General features: G+C 45.3%; 1 protein-coding gene and 1 long non-coding RNA gene across 13 annotated transcripts in view; both read left to right on the forward strand.

The window, feature by feature from the left end:
- Window positions 1–12,354: 12,354 nt before the first annotated feature.
- SFXN1 (sideroflexin 1) overlaps window positions 12,355–16,604 on the forward strand; it is a 49,594-nt gene continuing 45,344 nt past the window's right edge. For 6 of the 12 annotated variants that reach the window (XM_078003800.1, XM_015141432.3, XM_078003805.1 and 3 more), the window contains exons 1-2: window positions 12,355–12,481; window positions 13,633–13,734. Coding sequence is in view for 2 of the 12 variants with exons in the window: in XM_015141431.3 (XP_014996917.1) it covers window positions 13,729–13,734 (6 nt within the window). In the remaining 10 variants the exon portion in view is untranslated. 12 annotated transcript variants of the gene reach the window in all.
- LOC144329604 (uncharacterized) lies at window positions 13,985–16,485 on the forward strand. Its single transcript, XR_013395017.1, has 2 exons — window positions 13,985–14,111; window positions 16,335–16,485. It is a non-coding gene; the product is annotated as an uncharacterized LOC144329604 (long non-coding RNA).

Genomic DNA, 16,604 nt, shown 5'->3' on the forward strand with positions numbered 1-16,604 from the left:
ATTTATCTAGAGGTGAGACTAATGATGGAAGAGCCCAGAGCTTGTACTGACTCCAGAAGGTCAGCATCAAGGCCAGGCACTGGATTTCTCTCCCTCTCTCGGCCATGCACTTGGGCACGTCAGCATAATCCTCTGGCCCCATGCGGTGCACTCCCTCCCAGCAGCCCACCTCTCCCTTTGGGCCTCCAGAATGCTTTACCTCCCATGCCATCCTGGAGGCCCTCTCTCTGTCCCCAGTTGGGACACATGCCCTTTGTCTTAGCCAAGAACTGCAACCACGGGCACATAACATGCTAGTAGGATTAAGCAAATCATCCTGGAGCTGCAATCTGGGTTCAACGTCCCCCAAAAAAGTGACTGCTACAAAATGGGGCACAAGTGACTGCTTCTCTCAGCAGAAGAAAGGGAGTCATTATATAGGAAGATAATCAACAAATGTCCATCGAACACATTCTGTCTGTCAGGGAATTCATCAGGAAACAGAAAATACAGAAGTTATTTTAACAGAGGATTTAATCCAAAGAATTGTTTAAACAGGTGACAGAACACTGAAGTCATCACAATGTAGCAACTGCAGGAATCAACTACCATTCCTAATAGCAGGGGAATGAAGAGGAGAGGCTGGGATGTGAAATGGGCGAGACTTGGGGAAAAGAGAGCACTCTTTGGCTGGTGCTCCTGGCCCAGAGATTAGAGGAAAGGCCCTTTGGTTCCAGGACCCAGAACCCTGCGGAGACGTGCTGGGATCTCTGAAGGGGTGTCATGGGGCTGAATCAGGGTGTGTGGGAAAAACCTAGCTCTTCGATGAAGAAGCAAGACTGGAGTGATGCCAACAAGAATAAGATGCAAACAGGAAGGGACATGTCTCTCCATCCGCTTTCAGTCTTTCCTCCCTCCCTAGGTCTGCATGTGAGCCAGCTGGCAAAGCACAAATGTGGCTTGCAGAGTCATAGAATCACAAAGCATCAGGCAGAACACTGGGTTTGGAGCAGAAAGACAATTACTTAGCAACTAGCCCCCAAACTATTCCACAATCAGGGTATCAATGAGGACATTTTCGCTGCAAGAAGTAGAAACTCCAACTTAATTAGCTTAAGCAATGAGAACATTTTCTTCCCCAGGAAGAGCTACCCCAGATTTGCCTGTAATTCAACTGCTCAACATTGCTGTTAAAGACAAGGTTCTTTCCATCTTGGAGGAGACGCTTCTTGGTTCTGGAACCCAGAACACTAACGGGGAGTGCTGGGGTCCACACTATGGATATGTGTGTGGATATATCACATATGTGGATATGCATATAGGTGCCTCAGGAGGTTTGCTGTCATGCATATACATATATACTATATGCGTATATACATGCTGAATATATGTGTGTGTATATAGAGAAAGGAAATTTATTTTATTTTTGAATTTTTATTTTTAGTTCTGGGGTACACGTGCAGGATGTGCAGGTTTGTTACATAGGTAAATATGTGTCATGGTGGTTTGCTGCACCTATCAAGCAAATTTATTATAAATATGCTGACATAAAGGATGTGTAGAGCAAAATTTACAAATGATAATAAATTATACAATACTCCTTATTATAAGTTTCATATAGGCAACTGGTTCTCACAGGATGCTTTCATTGATTTTTGCCAAACTCTTGGATTCTCAGCCAACCTATGGTTGCAACTGATGAAGTTTAGTTCAGGCATGACCTTGTTTGATATAGAAAAACAAACTGAAACCATAAAGATGTATGCGTGAACTTCACTTGTTAGCTGATAACATGAGCATTTCCCATAATTGAGCTTAAAAAAAAAAAAAAAAAAAAACAAACTCTGTCTGGAGCACTCCTCCCACCGGGGTGATTGAATGTTTATCTTAGTTAATTCAAAGTTTACCTATCTCCTCATTTTCTTGGAATTACATCCAATTTCCAGGACATGCTGGGAGGGCCCATGTGATCTTGCATCAGTTCAAAGAGCTCACTGTTTACATAGTTGCACATCCATCTGTCAGTACTTATGTTTGCATATCCCTCATTCCCATCCATGAGATACTTTGGATCTGCTACCTCTGTTTCCATATCCCACACTGAGAGCCCAAAAATCTCCATGGAGCGAAGTCCCCGTCTCCCAAGGCTCATCGCCATGCTCTGCCAGGGAAGCAGGATGCAGATTCCTTCTCCCTGGAACACATTAATGTCTGAGTTTTCCACGTTTTCCCTCTACTCTCTTCTTCCTTCAGCCTGATGGAATCATTCCCATTCTGTGGGAGCAGTAAATCTCTACATGCCTTAAATGCCCTGATCCAGTTTAGCTGAGAGTGCAAGGGAAACTGGCTCACTCTTTGAAGAAAAGTAAAACTGAATTCCCACCTCTCATACTGCATACAAACTCTAGACAGATTTTAGATTACATTTTACCTTCTAGATGAATGAAAGACCCGAATGTGAGGTGTAAACTATACAACTAAAGCATTAAACATTAGAGCAAACCTTTTAAACCCAGTGTTGAGGGAGATCTTCTCTAATAAGACATCAAAAGGCCAAAACAAAAGAAAAACAAACTGATGGATTTAATTACACCAATGTTCAAGATAATCTGTTCAACAAAAGTATACTGTAGACAAAACTAACAGGAGGATGACAGGTTGGGGGAAGATATTCGCAATGTTTTTGGCAGACTTGGAACGCTTACCAAGAGATAAAGAAAAGGAAAAAAAGGCAACAAACATAAAGAAGTGCTAATAAGTAGATGAGAAGATTCTCAAATTTTTTAATAACCAAAGAAATACAAATTAAAATGACAATATAGCACTTTATTCCCATCAGATTTGCAAAACTTAGAAAGAAGTATAACACCAAGTCTTGGTGAGACATGAAAAAAACAGGAGCATTTTTGCACACTGGTGATGAGTTATACAATGCCATCATTCTGGAAAGTCCTCTGGCAGTGCTATCTAAATTAGACATGCATGTATCTACAGAAATTTCACCCTCGGATATGTTTCTGGAGTCCTTATTAAACAAGACCATAACTGGATATGCATTAATACATTTTTGCAGGGTTTATGGTACTGAGAAGTACCATAACACATCCTACGTAGTAGATAAGTAAAAATGCATCCTAGGTAGTAGATAAGTAAAATGTGGCGGCTCTACACCAGGGAATTTTATCAGGAGTTAGAAAGAACAAACTAGATCTATACAAAACAACATAAACAGATCCCAAGCACTCAGTAGCGAGTGACAAGTGAGAAAGCAAATGGGATCTCCAAAAGAATACCATTTTTATAACTTAAAACCATATGCCCAAAACATTACATATTCTGCAAAGACATTTTGTAATGTGTTACAGCTGTTGCCCACAGAGGACAGGAAAACAGAAATGGAGGGCAGGGATAAAGTGAATGATTTCTTTCAAACACATTGTCTCCATTCAGACTTTCTCCATTCCCCTAAGGATTCCGATTTATTGACCCTAGAGTTCCAAGTCTAGAGCCTTTCCTTCTGCCTTGATGCAGCTTATCATTGAGAAAATTAGCCCAGAACAGCTCAGTCATTTGATGCAGACTGAGGGGAATAGCAAAGGGAGTTGGGGGTTGGATCAGTTAATCAGCTAACTGCCAAAATCTCGATATATTATCCCACCACAAATGTTTCAGGGTTCTTGGTGAGAGTTTTCAAATCCATAACAAAATCACCAGAAAAAGAATGTCTACTTTATGTTGCAATTTGCCTATGACTTGGATAAGTCTGTTCCAAATGACCCTCTGTGAGGACTGCCACATTCAGTTGTGCAGCCTGTGCACTGCACAAAGATGCTCCTGCCCGGGGGAGCGGGAGGAAGCTGGAAGTCACCTGGGACTCTGTTTATGAGCTGGGCCTGCCTGGGGCTCTTTCAGTCACAGAGAGGAGCCTCAGGAGGTTGGCTGTAACTTGTCTGCCAGAGAGGGTAACCTTGCAAAATTCCTACAACGGTGCCGTATGTACTTGCTGGAGCCCTGACTTAGTTTACCCTCAGCCTCCCCATGTCTCAATCTGGTCAATATCCTTATCAGAAATTCACTCTAGCTTCCTTTACAATCTGCTTTTAGGACAGTCCTGAGGCAAATTTCACTTGTTCTTCCCTCTGCCTGGAATGCTCTTCCCCAGTTAGCCACATTGCTCACTCCCTTCCTCCACTCAGGCCTCTGCTCCAACATCACCTCCACGGGGAGGTCTTCCCTCCACATCTCCTCTAAAATAGGCTCCCAACCTGCCTTGCTCTCACCTCTCATCCCACATTCTTCATCCTGCGTATCACCCATGGAATGTGTATGTATTCGTTTACTGCAAGCTTCTCAAAGGGAGAGACTCAGTCTCACTCACTAATTGGTGCCTGTCCTGCGCTGGCACAGAGTAGGTGCTCAGCAAATACATGTTGGATGAATGCATGGATTGAATCTAAACAGCAAGCAGAGTATGGTATTATGGTATTCCTCTCCAAAAAGCACAGGAAACAGAACAGCAAGTGCTGAACCAGGGCAAAAAGAAATGTGAAGTATTACTTCTTCCTTAATTCTGGCCTATTATATATAATAAGATTAATTTGACTAAGAACCAGTCCCTTAAACCCCATAATGGAGTAGCTCAGTTTTCTCAGAATAATAAACATTGTCTTTAGCCTCCAGAAACGATTTCAAAGACATAATTGGCTTCTAAGCGATGCTTAGCATTCTTTATTTTTAAACAAAGAGCCAATTCATGATGTGTTCTTCAGAGGCTTTGTATGTGAGGCTGACTGGGCTTTCACTCTCAAACAAGAAATGCTGGCCAGGGGAATGGGAGAGGGATAACATTAGGAGAAATACCTCATGTTAAATGACGAGCTAATGGGTGCAGCAAACCAACATGGCACATGTATACATATGTAACAAACCTGCACGTTGTGCATGTGTATCCTAGAACTTAAATAAATAAATAAATATTTTTTAAAAGTTTGTGCTTGAATGTTCTTGGCTGCTTTATTCGTAATAGCCCAAAACTGGAAATATTGTAAAGGTCCATCAGTTGAAAATTGAATACAAAAACAAATGTGATATATAACAGAATTCTATGCCCCAGTGGGGAAAAATCCAACACCATGGATAAAACTCAAAAACATGCTGCGTGAAAGAAGCCAGACATATACACACACAAGTGTAGCCGTATGATTCCATTTATACGAATAATAAATATTTCAGAGCATGAATGAGTTCCAGAATATTAGCTTGGTGCAAACATAATTGTGGTTTTTGCCATTGAAAGTAATGACCAACAACGCAATTACTCTTGGCTACTCCAGACAAGTGGTTAGGGAAGGCACCTCTGAGGAAGGTGACACTAATAACTGAAAATTAGTGTCAGAAATTATGGAAAGCGGGTGACAGAAAACAGGATGATGTGATGTCGGGAGTGGAGGTGTCCTGACTGAGAAAGGGCAGGAGGGGACTTCTGTGTCTGAGTGGGAGGCAGGCATCATTGGTCTCTACGGGAAAGGCCTGATGTTGCCTGGCATGTGACCTCAGCTCAGCCAGTCAGATGCTCCTGCCCAGGCAGTGGAGACTCCATTCTGGTAGTGGCTGCAACAACTAGTTTCAAGAGAGGAGTGGCGTTCGTCCAGTGTTCAAGGGTGCAAGCCACAGAGTCCTCACCATAGTGCTTCCGTGGCATAATCTGGGCTGTGACAGCAACTGCAGGCACTTTTCAAGGAGCCAAGAATATAGCAGGGGATAAAGAAGACAGGATTCCTGCCTTTATGGTAGAAAATTCTAGCTGAAAACTTAGAGAAGAAACAAATCAAAAACAAGTAAACAAGGTAATTTTTTGTTTAGTTTGTTTTTGGTTTTGTTTTGAGAAAGAATCTTGCTCTATTGTCCAGGGTGGAGTATAGTAGCGTGATCTCAGCACACTGCAGCCTCAACCTCCCAGGCTCAAGTGATCCTCCCACCTCAGCCTCCCAACTAGGTGGGACTACAAGTGTGCCACACCATGCTCAGCTAATTTTTTAATTTTTTGTGGAGAAAGGGTTTTACTAGGTTGCCCAGGCTGCTCTTGAACTCCTGGGCTCAAGTGATCCTCCCACCTCAGCCTCCCAAAGTGCTGGGATTACAGACATGAGCCACCACGCCTGGCCTAAATGAGGTAATTCTGAAAAGTGACAGTACGACAAAAGAAATAAACAAGCAATGAGCTCCAGTGTGAGTGGGAGGGACTACTCCAGACAGGTGATCAGGGAAGGCACCTCTGAGGAAGTGACATTTGACCTGAGAGCATTCCAGGCAGAGGGAACAGCATATGCAAAGGCCCTGTGGTAGGTAAAGTTGCCCTGTTGAGCCAGCACTACCACGAGCATAGGAAGCAGTGGTATATGGTAAAACTGAAGAACTGGAACAGGACAGATCATGAGGGTCCATAGGCCACAGTAAAGAGTTCAAATTTTACCATAAGTATAACTGGAAGGTGTTGATTATTTAAAAGCAGAGGGCACATGATTTTATTGACCTTTCCAAGAGATCAGGGACTGAACAGTTAGAGGCAAGAGCGGAAATGGAGATGTAAAATCAGGGGCAGAGTAGTGTGATGGTTGCTTTTATGGGCCAACCTGGCTAGTCTATAATAGAGTGAATTAATCAAACACCGATCTAGGTGTTGCTGTGAAGGAGTTTTGTGGATAAGGTTGACATCTACAATGAATTGACTTTAAACAAAAAAGATTACCCGCAGTAATGTGGGTGGACCTCATTCAATTGGTTGAAGGCCCTAAGAGGAAAACCTGATTTTCCCAGTGAAGTTCAGCCTCAAGACTACAGCATCAACTCTTGCCTGAGTTTCCAGCCTGCTGACCTGCCCTAGAGATTTCAGACTTGCCAATCACCACAATCATGTGAGCCAATTTCTTAAATCATTCTAGACAAATAGATGGAGAGAGAGAGAGATGGATGGAGATATAGTATATATAGAGAGTTATAGATATATAGTTTATTGGTCAATTTCTCTAGAGAAGCCTGACTGATATAAATAATTAACCCCTCAGGGATGCACTGAAGACTAGAGAAGATGTTTGTGCAAGTGGTTAGGGTATGTGTTGCCTGCCCCACTCACAGTGGATACTCAGTTACCGGCATTCCTCTCCCTCCCTTCTGTAAGGCTCTGCTGAGTTTCTGGACCCAGAATCTCCAGGTCTTCCCTCACCTGAGAAAAAAACACACTGAATCCAATGTGTGTGAGTGGGTACTACAAAAAGACTTTCTTTGACAGGTCGGGTGGACGCTGATGCAGCTGCTCCATGAAATGTTCTACAGCCATTCAAGCAAGAAAGGGCACCTTCCCCTAGGTCTTCCCTGGCCCAGCTCCCTGTCACCTCCACACCCCCTCCTTTGTTTACTTATAGGACTTACTACCTTCTAACATGCTATATATCCTACTTTTTTTTTTTTTTTTTTTTGAGACAGTGTTTTGCTCTTGTTTCCCAGGCCAGAGTGCAATGGTGCGATCTCAGCTCACCACAACCTCTGCCTCCCGGGTTCAAGCGATTCTCCTGCCTCAGCCTCCCAAGTAGCTAGGATTACAGGCACGTGCCACCACACCTAGTTAATACTGTATTTTTAGTAGAGACCGGGTTTCTCCATTTTGGTCAGGCTAGTCTCAAACTCCCGACTTCATGAGATCTGCCCACCTTGGCCTCCCAAAGTGCTGATCCACCTGTGCTGATTACAGGCGTGATCCACCATGCCTGGCCTTATATATTCTACTTATTCATTGTGTTTATTGTCTGTCTTCATTTCCTACACAATCAGCTGTGTGAGGGCAAGGGGCTATATGTGTTCCATTCACTGTAGCCTCCTTAGCACTTAGAATAACGACTAATGTAGAATCAGTCAGTGTTCAATAAGCATTTACTGAATAAAAAGCATGAAAGAATGCATAATGAAGATTATGATGTGACCTGAGAACATGTTTATAAAATATAACTTTGAGTGAAGAAAGTGAAACATAAAATACATGTACCAGGATTCTCACCACATATTTAGCAAACAAATACGGCATTCACTGGATGTCCTGCTAGACACTGGGGATAGAAAGTTGAATGACACTGAGTTTCTTGTTTGAAAGAGTTCATGGTCTAGAGAGAAGACAAGACTGTAAAACTATGCAGAGAGAGTTTATGAAGTGCCGCAGGACCCATGAAGCTGCAACTCTAAGAAAAGCAGCTCTCAATTAACAAGGCTCACACTGACCAGGCGCCCTGCTCATCTCTGCACATATGTAATCTCAGGTAATAGTCACGATGGCCCCAGGTAAGTGTTAGTCTTACCCCATTTAGACATAAGCCAAGGCACGGCAAGGTCAAGGAACTAATTTGTGTAGGGTCTCACACCCGATCCAGGCAGAGGTGGAATCAGAACCCACGCGGACCCACCTGCAGAGCACTGTGCTGCGTGCTTCTGGGCTTGTGCATACAGAGAGCTGAAACTCAAGCAAGGGATGAACCGAAGTTTGATGGGTCAGCAAAGGAATTACAATATTCAAAGGGAATACACTAAAAATCTAGCAGGGAGATTTCTGGGGAGTAGCATTGAGTATACACTTATACTTTTCTGTACTTTTCAAATTCATTTGATTACATATTTCTTTTATCACCAAAAACAACATGGGGGGCAGGCGAGGTGGCTCACGCCTGTAATCCCAGCACTTTGGGAGGCTGAGGCGGGCAGATCACGAGGTCAAGAGATGGAGACCATCCTGGCTAACATGGTCTCTACTAAATCTGTCTCTACTGAAAATACAAAAATTAGCTGGGTGTGGTGGCGGGTGCCTGTAATCCCAGCTACTCGGGAGGCTGAGGCAGGAGAATCGCTTGAATCAGGGAGTCAGAGGTTGCAGTGAGCCGAGATAGCGCCGCTGCACTCCAGCCTGGCTACGGAGTGAGGCTCTGGGAGAAAAAAAAAAGAGAGGGAGAATGAAAAAAAAAAAACATGGCTAATATCATCTGGAACTTAAAGTTTTAATTAAAGAGTTAATTTAAACAAACCAACAAAAAATATGGTTCTCACTGGATTATCTGTTCTGCCCTGATGAAAACTTCCCTTTGTGATACATTCAGCAAGATCTTCCCTCAGCTCCCTGAACTTTTGCTATGCTCAGAAGTGCCCCCCCACCTTTGCTGATTTAAGCATTGTTTTGTCTTTGCTGTTCCCTGAATGGTCAAAGTCCATATTAAAATGCAAGGGTTTTGCAACTTTTGTTGATGCAAGCCTAGCAAGAATTCCCAAGCATTTGTTTTCTGAATTAAACAGAAATGTCATTTTAGCTTTATGGAAGCTGTTTCTGAACCGAAGTTTGATGGGTCAGCAAAGGAATTACAATATTCAAAGGGAATACACTAAAAATCTAGCAGGGAGATTTAGCAGGGAGCTGTATTTGAAACAATGACTGGAAATCATATAAACGCTTGCTTCCCACTTTTAATTCCCTCTCATTTTTCTTCCTTCATCCATCTGCTGTTCCCACTTTTTCAAATTTAGTTGCACTAGCTCGGATGTCACCACCTCTATGAACATCTCCTCACCCCAGTTAGTCAGGGATGAAAATCCAACTCACAAGAGCTTAAGATTTTAAAAAGAAGGAAAAAAGACAAGCAAGGGAAAAGAAAAGAGTTGGGGTGGGGGTGGGGTCTATTGACTCCCATAGCTGGAAGCCCAGGAGGCAGACCAGGAGGCAGATCTAGCCTCAGGCTTGGCTGAGTTCAGAGCCTGACATGATGCCATCTGACCTCTGTCCCTCTCACATCTTTTAGCCTGGCTTCCCTTCCACAGCTCCAGCGGCCCTCAATCCACATTCTCTTAGATCAGTTGTCCCAATATATGTGTGTGGTGGGGAAGGGAGGCAGGGAGGAGGGGTTACTTCTCTTCCCCAGCACCTACATATAAATTCAGGGTGGAATTCTGGCCCAGCTTGGGCCACGTACCCATGACTGTGGCAGAGAGGAGAAGATCAAGTACCATGATTGATAATTGGACAAGATCCAGTGAAATGCGGGAGGGGAATTCCCCAAGAGAAATTGAGATGCTGGAAAGACAAAAACTACACATGACGGAATTTTTTAATAAAAAAAAAATCCACAATTCTCCACCAGTCTATACATCTACACCTGCTTGCCATGTTGCTTGGCAGTTTCTCTCATCAAAAGATAAAGTCTATTTCACCCTGAATAGCGGCTGGCCTTGTTGACCTGCTTTGACCAATAGGATGCCTTGGAAATGAAGGTTTGCCATTTTCAAGCCTTGGCCTCAAGAGGCCTTGAGTTCATCTATTCTAGCCTTTCTCTGCCTTTGCTATGTGAACATGTCCAGGCCAGCCTGCTGCAGGAATGAGACGTGGAGCAGAGCCATCCGGACCCAGTAATCCTGGCTGAGGCCCCAGACACCTATGAGAGAGCTCTGCCAAGATCAGCAATGCCACTGATGGCCCAAAGGTGACCACAGACACATGAGCAAGCTCTGCAGAGCCCAGCTCGGGTCAGCAGAACCTCCCAGCCAACCCATACACTCAGGAACAAAACTAAATGTTTACTGTTGCATAGTCCCAAGGTTTTGTGGTTGTCATATAGCATTACTGTGGCAACAGACAACTGATACATTTGTATCTACTAAACCTCTTCCACATGCCCATTCTGCAGGCAACTAGTCAATCCCTTCTCTGTGTTCTCAGGACACTTAGTTATACAATATATTCCACACTCTACTGTTGCAAGTTTCCTATTGAATTGTTACCATTTATTTTAAGCAAGTATTTACATGTCTATCTCCTTGCTCATAAGCTCTTTGGAGAAACTGGTTTTGGTTTTTTCTTTTGTAAATTTGTAAATAATTGTTAGTTTTCTTTTGTGTGAGAGAGAGAGAGACAGGGTCTCACTCTATCACCTAGGTTGGAGCGCAGTGGCACAATCGCAGCTTACTGCAACCTCCACATCCCAGGCTCCAGCAATCCTCCTACCTTAGCCTCCTGAGTAGCTGGGACCACACGCCACCATGCCCAGCTAATTTTTTGTATTTCTGGTAGAGATGGGGTTTTACCATGTTGTCCAGGCTTAAACTTCTGAGCTCAGGTGATCCACCCACTTTGGCCTCCCAAAGTGCTAAGATTATAGGCATGAGCCACAGTGCCCAGCCAAGAAGGGGCGATCTTTTGTATATCTTTTTGAGCCCAGCACTTGGCACAGGGTATGGTACAGAGAAAAAGCTAGTTAAATATTCACAGGAATTTGGAGGATGAGGAATACCACTCAAACTATCTGTGACATATTGCTTAAGTTTTAGAAGTTTTGTTTTTCACATTTGGATCGTTAATCCACCTGGAGTTTAGTTTCATGCATTATACAAGTAGGGATTTGGCTATCCCAGTACTGTTTAACGAATATCCAACCTTTTTCCCCTGACCTGCGATGCCAAATCACAGCAGGTTTCTACATGTGCAGGTTTCCACATGGCTGGCAACTCTGTTTGGCTCCATGAAGCTTCGCTGACCCCGGAGCAAACACACCACCTTTCTTATTTACCATTGTTTTATAACAAGTTTTGTATCTGTAGGACAAGTCACTCGGCCTTGCTCTTTTCTTCAAAGCTTGCTTGGCTATTTCTGGCTCTTTATTTTTTTCATATACATTTTGCAGTCTGCTTGTGCAGTTATAACACACACTCCACCATGCACACCAGTGTCAAAAAATTTTTTGGAATTGTCATAGGTCATTTGGGAGAGAATTTACATCTTTAAAAATGGAATCTTCCTATGAAATTTATGATGTAATTCACCATTTATTAGATTTCATTTGCCCTTTAAATATGCCCAGGTTACCCACCTGGTCCAAAACACCATGATTCCTCTCCTGGATAACCTCAGCATCTCGCTAAACAGCCTCTCTGCCTGCACATCCCCTCCCACACAGTCTGTTTTCCATAAAGAAGACGGGGTGGTGGTGGTGGCGGCGGTATTTTTTAAGACGTAAATCAGGTTGTGGCACTAAAGTCCTAAAATCGCCTTGTAGCGCCAGTCTTGCCAAGCTCCACACTTTAACTGGGTAAATGAGTGCGTGAATGGACGCTGGCTATGCCAGGCCCCGGGAATAAAGAAATGATAAAGAGGCAGTTCCTTAAGGGAAACCCAAATGGAAAACAGTGGCCCCGGCCCGCGCAGAGCCCCACACCACGGTGAGGATGGGCTTGGAGTTCTCCCGGAGCCGGGGCGCGGTCGCTAAGCCAGAAGCGGAGTCGCGCGCGCGGGGCGGGGCCTGGACCGGGAGGGCGGGTCCCTGAGCCTGTAGCTCCGGGGCGCGGACGCGCGCTCGCAGGCCCGCACGAGGACGCGCTCCGGGGACGCGCGAGGACACCGTGGCGGGAGAAGCGCTTCCGGTGGCGGCAAAGGCTGCACTGAGCGGGACCTGCGAGCTGCGCACGCTGCGGCCCGGGGGGAGCGGTGAGTCGCGGGAGGCAGGCAGAGCCAGGTGGGTGGGAAACGCGCAGGGGGCCCGGCGGAGGCGCGCAGGCTCGGGCAGGCTTGGGCCGTGCACCTGCGGGCCGGCTGCCGGGAGACCCCGGGCTGGGAGGTCGGAAGCCCCTTCGCGGGCCGGGGATGCCTCGGCCCGGGGGGTCCCTGCACCTGGGGATCCCTGCCATCCTGCTGCCGGACAGCACCCCGCTTCCAGCATCCCGAGGCCCAGCATCCCGTGGGCCTCCTCTCCGGTGGGGAGAGCCCTCCGCCGCGTCCCCGCGCGCCTGGCCGCGCTGTCTTCGGCGCCTGCGTGGCGAACTCGCCGCGGGGACACCAAGATGGCTGCGTCCCGGACAGCGGCAGCCAGGTGGCCCGGTGCCTGACCCCGCGCTCCGCGCTCTCAGCTTTGCCTCCTGGTGCTGGGGTCGGAGGGGAGACCACCTGGTTCCTGTCCTGGAACTCGCAATCCAGTAGGGAGGTGATGTGCAAGGAAGTAGATTCTTGGAATAGTAGTTGCTTTTCTCCAGAACTTTCACATCTGTCACAGGTCTCTAACCTGCCCAGAATGACAATAAACAGTCTACTAAGTGCGTGCCAGGTGACTTAGGTCCATGTAGTTTTACACTCTTCCAGCCCTGCGAGGTACTGGGTTCCAGATGAGAAAACTGGGGCTGAGAGAGGTTGAGTGCCCAAGGTCGCACAGCTGGCCATCCATAGTCCAAGGCCATCTGAGTCTCAGTCGTAAATGCTGCGTTCTCAAAGATGCTTTTTCTTGGCTATGCTGCCTAAAATTGCACCCCCATTCCCACACACACCGTTTGTAACACAAACTCTGGATTTTTTCTTTAGTGTCTTTTGTCACTAGTTGAAATTAAAGGTGGTTGTTTCCTTCTCCTCATGTGAACAGGGCCTATTTTGTCTTGCTCAGCCTTTCTATCCCCTGCACATAACAATTGCCTGCACCAAGAAGGCCCTCGGTGAATATTTGTTGGCTGCCTGAATGAAAAAGCCTAGCTCTGCTTGACCCCAGAGCTTGGGCACTTAGCTGCTCCGTAGGCAACTCTTTTCTGAGTCCCCATAGCTTTTCCCTTGTGCATTTCTCACAGTCCTAGTCCCTCTTCTGCCTTGACTTCTAGATTTTGACTTGGGTGCCTCTGGATTCTCCATTCTTTGTCCATCCCCCGTTTGATCTGCTTCAATGTTCCCGGCATTGTCATAGGTGCCCAAGGAGGATGCAGGTAAATGAGGGGGCTTTGCAGCTCCTACAGCTTCAGACTTGATGTAAAAGATGAGAGGGAATTGTTTGGGAGGATGAATGGGGTGGCTACCAAGAAGTTCGGGAACCTCAAGCAGGTTCTTTCTCTCCTCAGCACTGAGCAGGTGTCTCACTTTCAAAAATACAGTGTTTGGGCCAGGCGCGGTGGCTCACGCCTGTAATCCCAGCGCTTTGGGAGGCCGAGGCGGGCGGATCACGAGGTCAGGAGATCAAGACCATCCTGGCTAACACGTTGAAACCCCGTCTCTACTAAAAATACAAAAAATTAGCCAGGCGTGGTGGCGGGCGCCTGTGGACCCAGGACTCTGGAGGCTGAGGCAGGAGACTGGCGTGAACCCGGTAAGCGGAGCTTGCGGCCAGCCGAGATGGCACCACTGCACTCCAGCCTGGGGACAAAGCAAGACTCCGTCTCAAAAAAAAAAAAAAAAAAATACAGTGTTTGGCAGTGAGGAGCTAACAGCTCCCATCTCAGCTCAGTACATATTCAAAGGTTAGATTGAGGCTTTCAGGCCACATGGATGTTCAGAAGAGGGATGATATCTGTGGTTACAGTTGTTAGAGAGGAACCTGTGTGGCAAGGGGTGTCATAATTCAGGATCAGTGAAATGTTTAGCATGTTCCTAATTTTCTGTAGAAGTTTTATGAAATCCCATGGGGATGGCTACAGAAAGGCACCAACTGGCAGGGATATTCCTTCCTGCTCCTCACTTTCTGCAAAGAAAGCTGACAGGACAGCCAGGGCACAAAGGCCGGAAGAGCAGACCCGTCATCGAACTTTGTTGTTCTGGAAGCCTTACATTGAAGTCAGGCATCTGTATCCTGTTGTGTAGCAGTGGTGAGCTGCATTCGGTTAGAGTAGAAACATGAGTGTGACCAATTTTTCCTTTGTGGTTAAAGGTAAGAAATCAGAAGTAGTGAATCCATTGTTTTAAAAAGGGGGGAACAAAGAGCTGTTGTCCAGAAAGTGAAAAATCATTAAGTTAGACCATGTATCAAACCTGCACTTAATTATACAAAGTTCAAAGTTACTAAGTTTTTCTTTAGCAGCTGTTAATTTGTAAAGTAGTTTTATAGACTTTGGTATATGGCATCCCTGAGTTGATTCCTATAAATGGATGGTAAAACTTCATCCGAATATGTCTAAAATATTACAGTTGGGTAGTGTTTGTCATTTTTTTCCAAGCTGATACCACCATCTCAAATAGAAATCAATAGAATTTGTTTTAACTGGTAATAACATCACCCATCCTAAAATACTGCTTAAGAAATCCACACCCATAGTTGATCTTGAGGACCAGAATATGAGCAGTGGTTGTAATGTTACATCAGTGTTTTTGGGTTTTGTTGTTGTTGTTTGTTTGTTTGTTTTTGGGGACGGAGCCTCGCTCTGTTGCCCAGGCTGGAGTGCGGTGGTGCGATCTCTGCTCACTGCAACCTCTGCCTCCCGGGTTTAAGTGATTCTTCTGCCTCAGCCTCCAGAGTAGCTGGTATTACAGGGGCCCACCACCATGGCTGGCTAATTTTTTTGTATTTTTAGTAGAGACGGGGTTTCACCATGTTAGCCAGGATGGTCTCGATCTCCTGACCTCATGATCCACTCACCTCAGCCTCCCAAGGTGCTGGGATTATGGGCGTGAGCCACCGCGCCTGGTAGATGGGTGTTTTAAAGTTAATAGAATAGTGGGATCTGCATGGGGGGGAGGACATGGCAGTGGGAAGGGCAGGAGGCCTTGATTTTCCGTGTATTCCTGATTCTAGGCAGGCCCCACGTCTCCATGCAGAGCTATCCTGGAATAGGGAAGCATATGCAACACAAATCCATTGCTGAATGGAAATACCCTTGGAATGAATCTGATGCTTTGCACAGAATTCAACTCTCTGATCTATAATTCGATCCCCTGTGTGACCACGCCCATAAGAAAGGGATACTATATGCAGATGCCCAGCCCAGACAGAAATCAGGGAATTTGCTTTTTAGGCTCCTTGAGTTAGTGTGATTGTCCTTGTCAGACACATGTTCTCTGGCCTCCAAAGACTCAGAATTGAGTTTCAGAGTCAGATAGAACTGTGAAGGCTGTGTCATCTTGGGCATGGCACTAAATTTCTCCGAGTGGCTCTAGAAAACAGGGGAAGATAACTTGGAGGGCTGTCATAAGGATTTAGCAATCTAACCATGCATGGAAAGCTTAGTGTCTGGGTGCTCCGTCATGTCCCCTGGACAGTGGACAGCAGTGATTGACGGGCTGTCTCACACCTGCCTGGCCCTAGCTAAACAAACTGGGCAATCATACCCTGTCCTAACTCTCAAAATACAGTAGTTTTAACCAACAGGCTTCCAGCTTAATAACGTAGTTATCATTGTTAATCTTTAGCCAAGATTAAAGGTCTTTATTACTAAACTCCTGATGAAGCACATTCCCTGCTAACTTGTTTTCTACAATATTTTGGAAAATTCTTTTTTCTCGAGTAGTTAAGCATTTTCTTAGCATGCAGCTAAAAATTTGAAATAAAGTTTATCTTGGAGATAAATTCTTTTTCTTACATGTTTCTGATCATCTTCAGGAAGCTCAGGCAGCCATTCCTGGCACCAGGAGCTGCATTTATGCACAGGACTATGGCGGTAAGGACAGGAGCTTCCACTCATGGAAAACCAGCTTATTAATATTGTTTGCACTTTTGTTTGGCACCTTAATAAAGATTAATAAAAGACTCATACTCTATGAGCCAACTCTTATCTGTGTTTTATAGATGACAAAATTGAGGCTCGGAGATGTAAAGTAATTCACCCAGTCACATGTCTAGAAAGGAAATAACAGAATCAGGACTGAAATC

This window comes from Macaca mulatta, chromosome 6, assembly GCF_049350105.2.
Source record: "Macaca mulatta isolate MMU2019108-1 chromosome 6, T2T-MMU8v2.0, whole genome shotgun sequence".
Classification (NCBI taxonomy): domain Eukaryota; kingdom Metazoa; phylum Chordata; class Mammalia; order Primates; family Cercopithecidae; genus Macaca; species Macaca mulatta.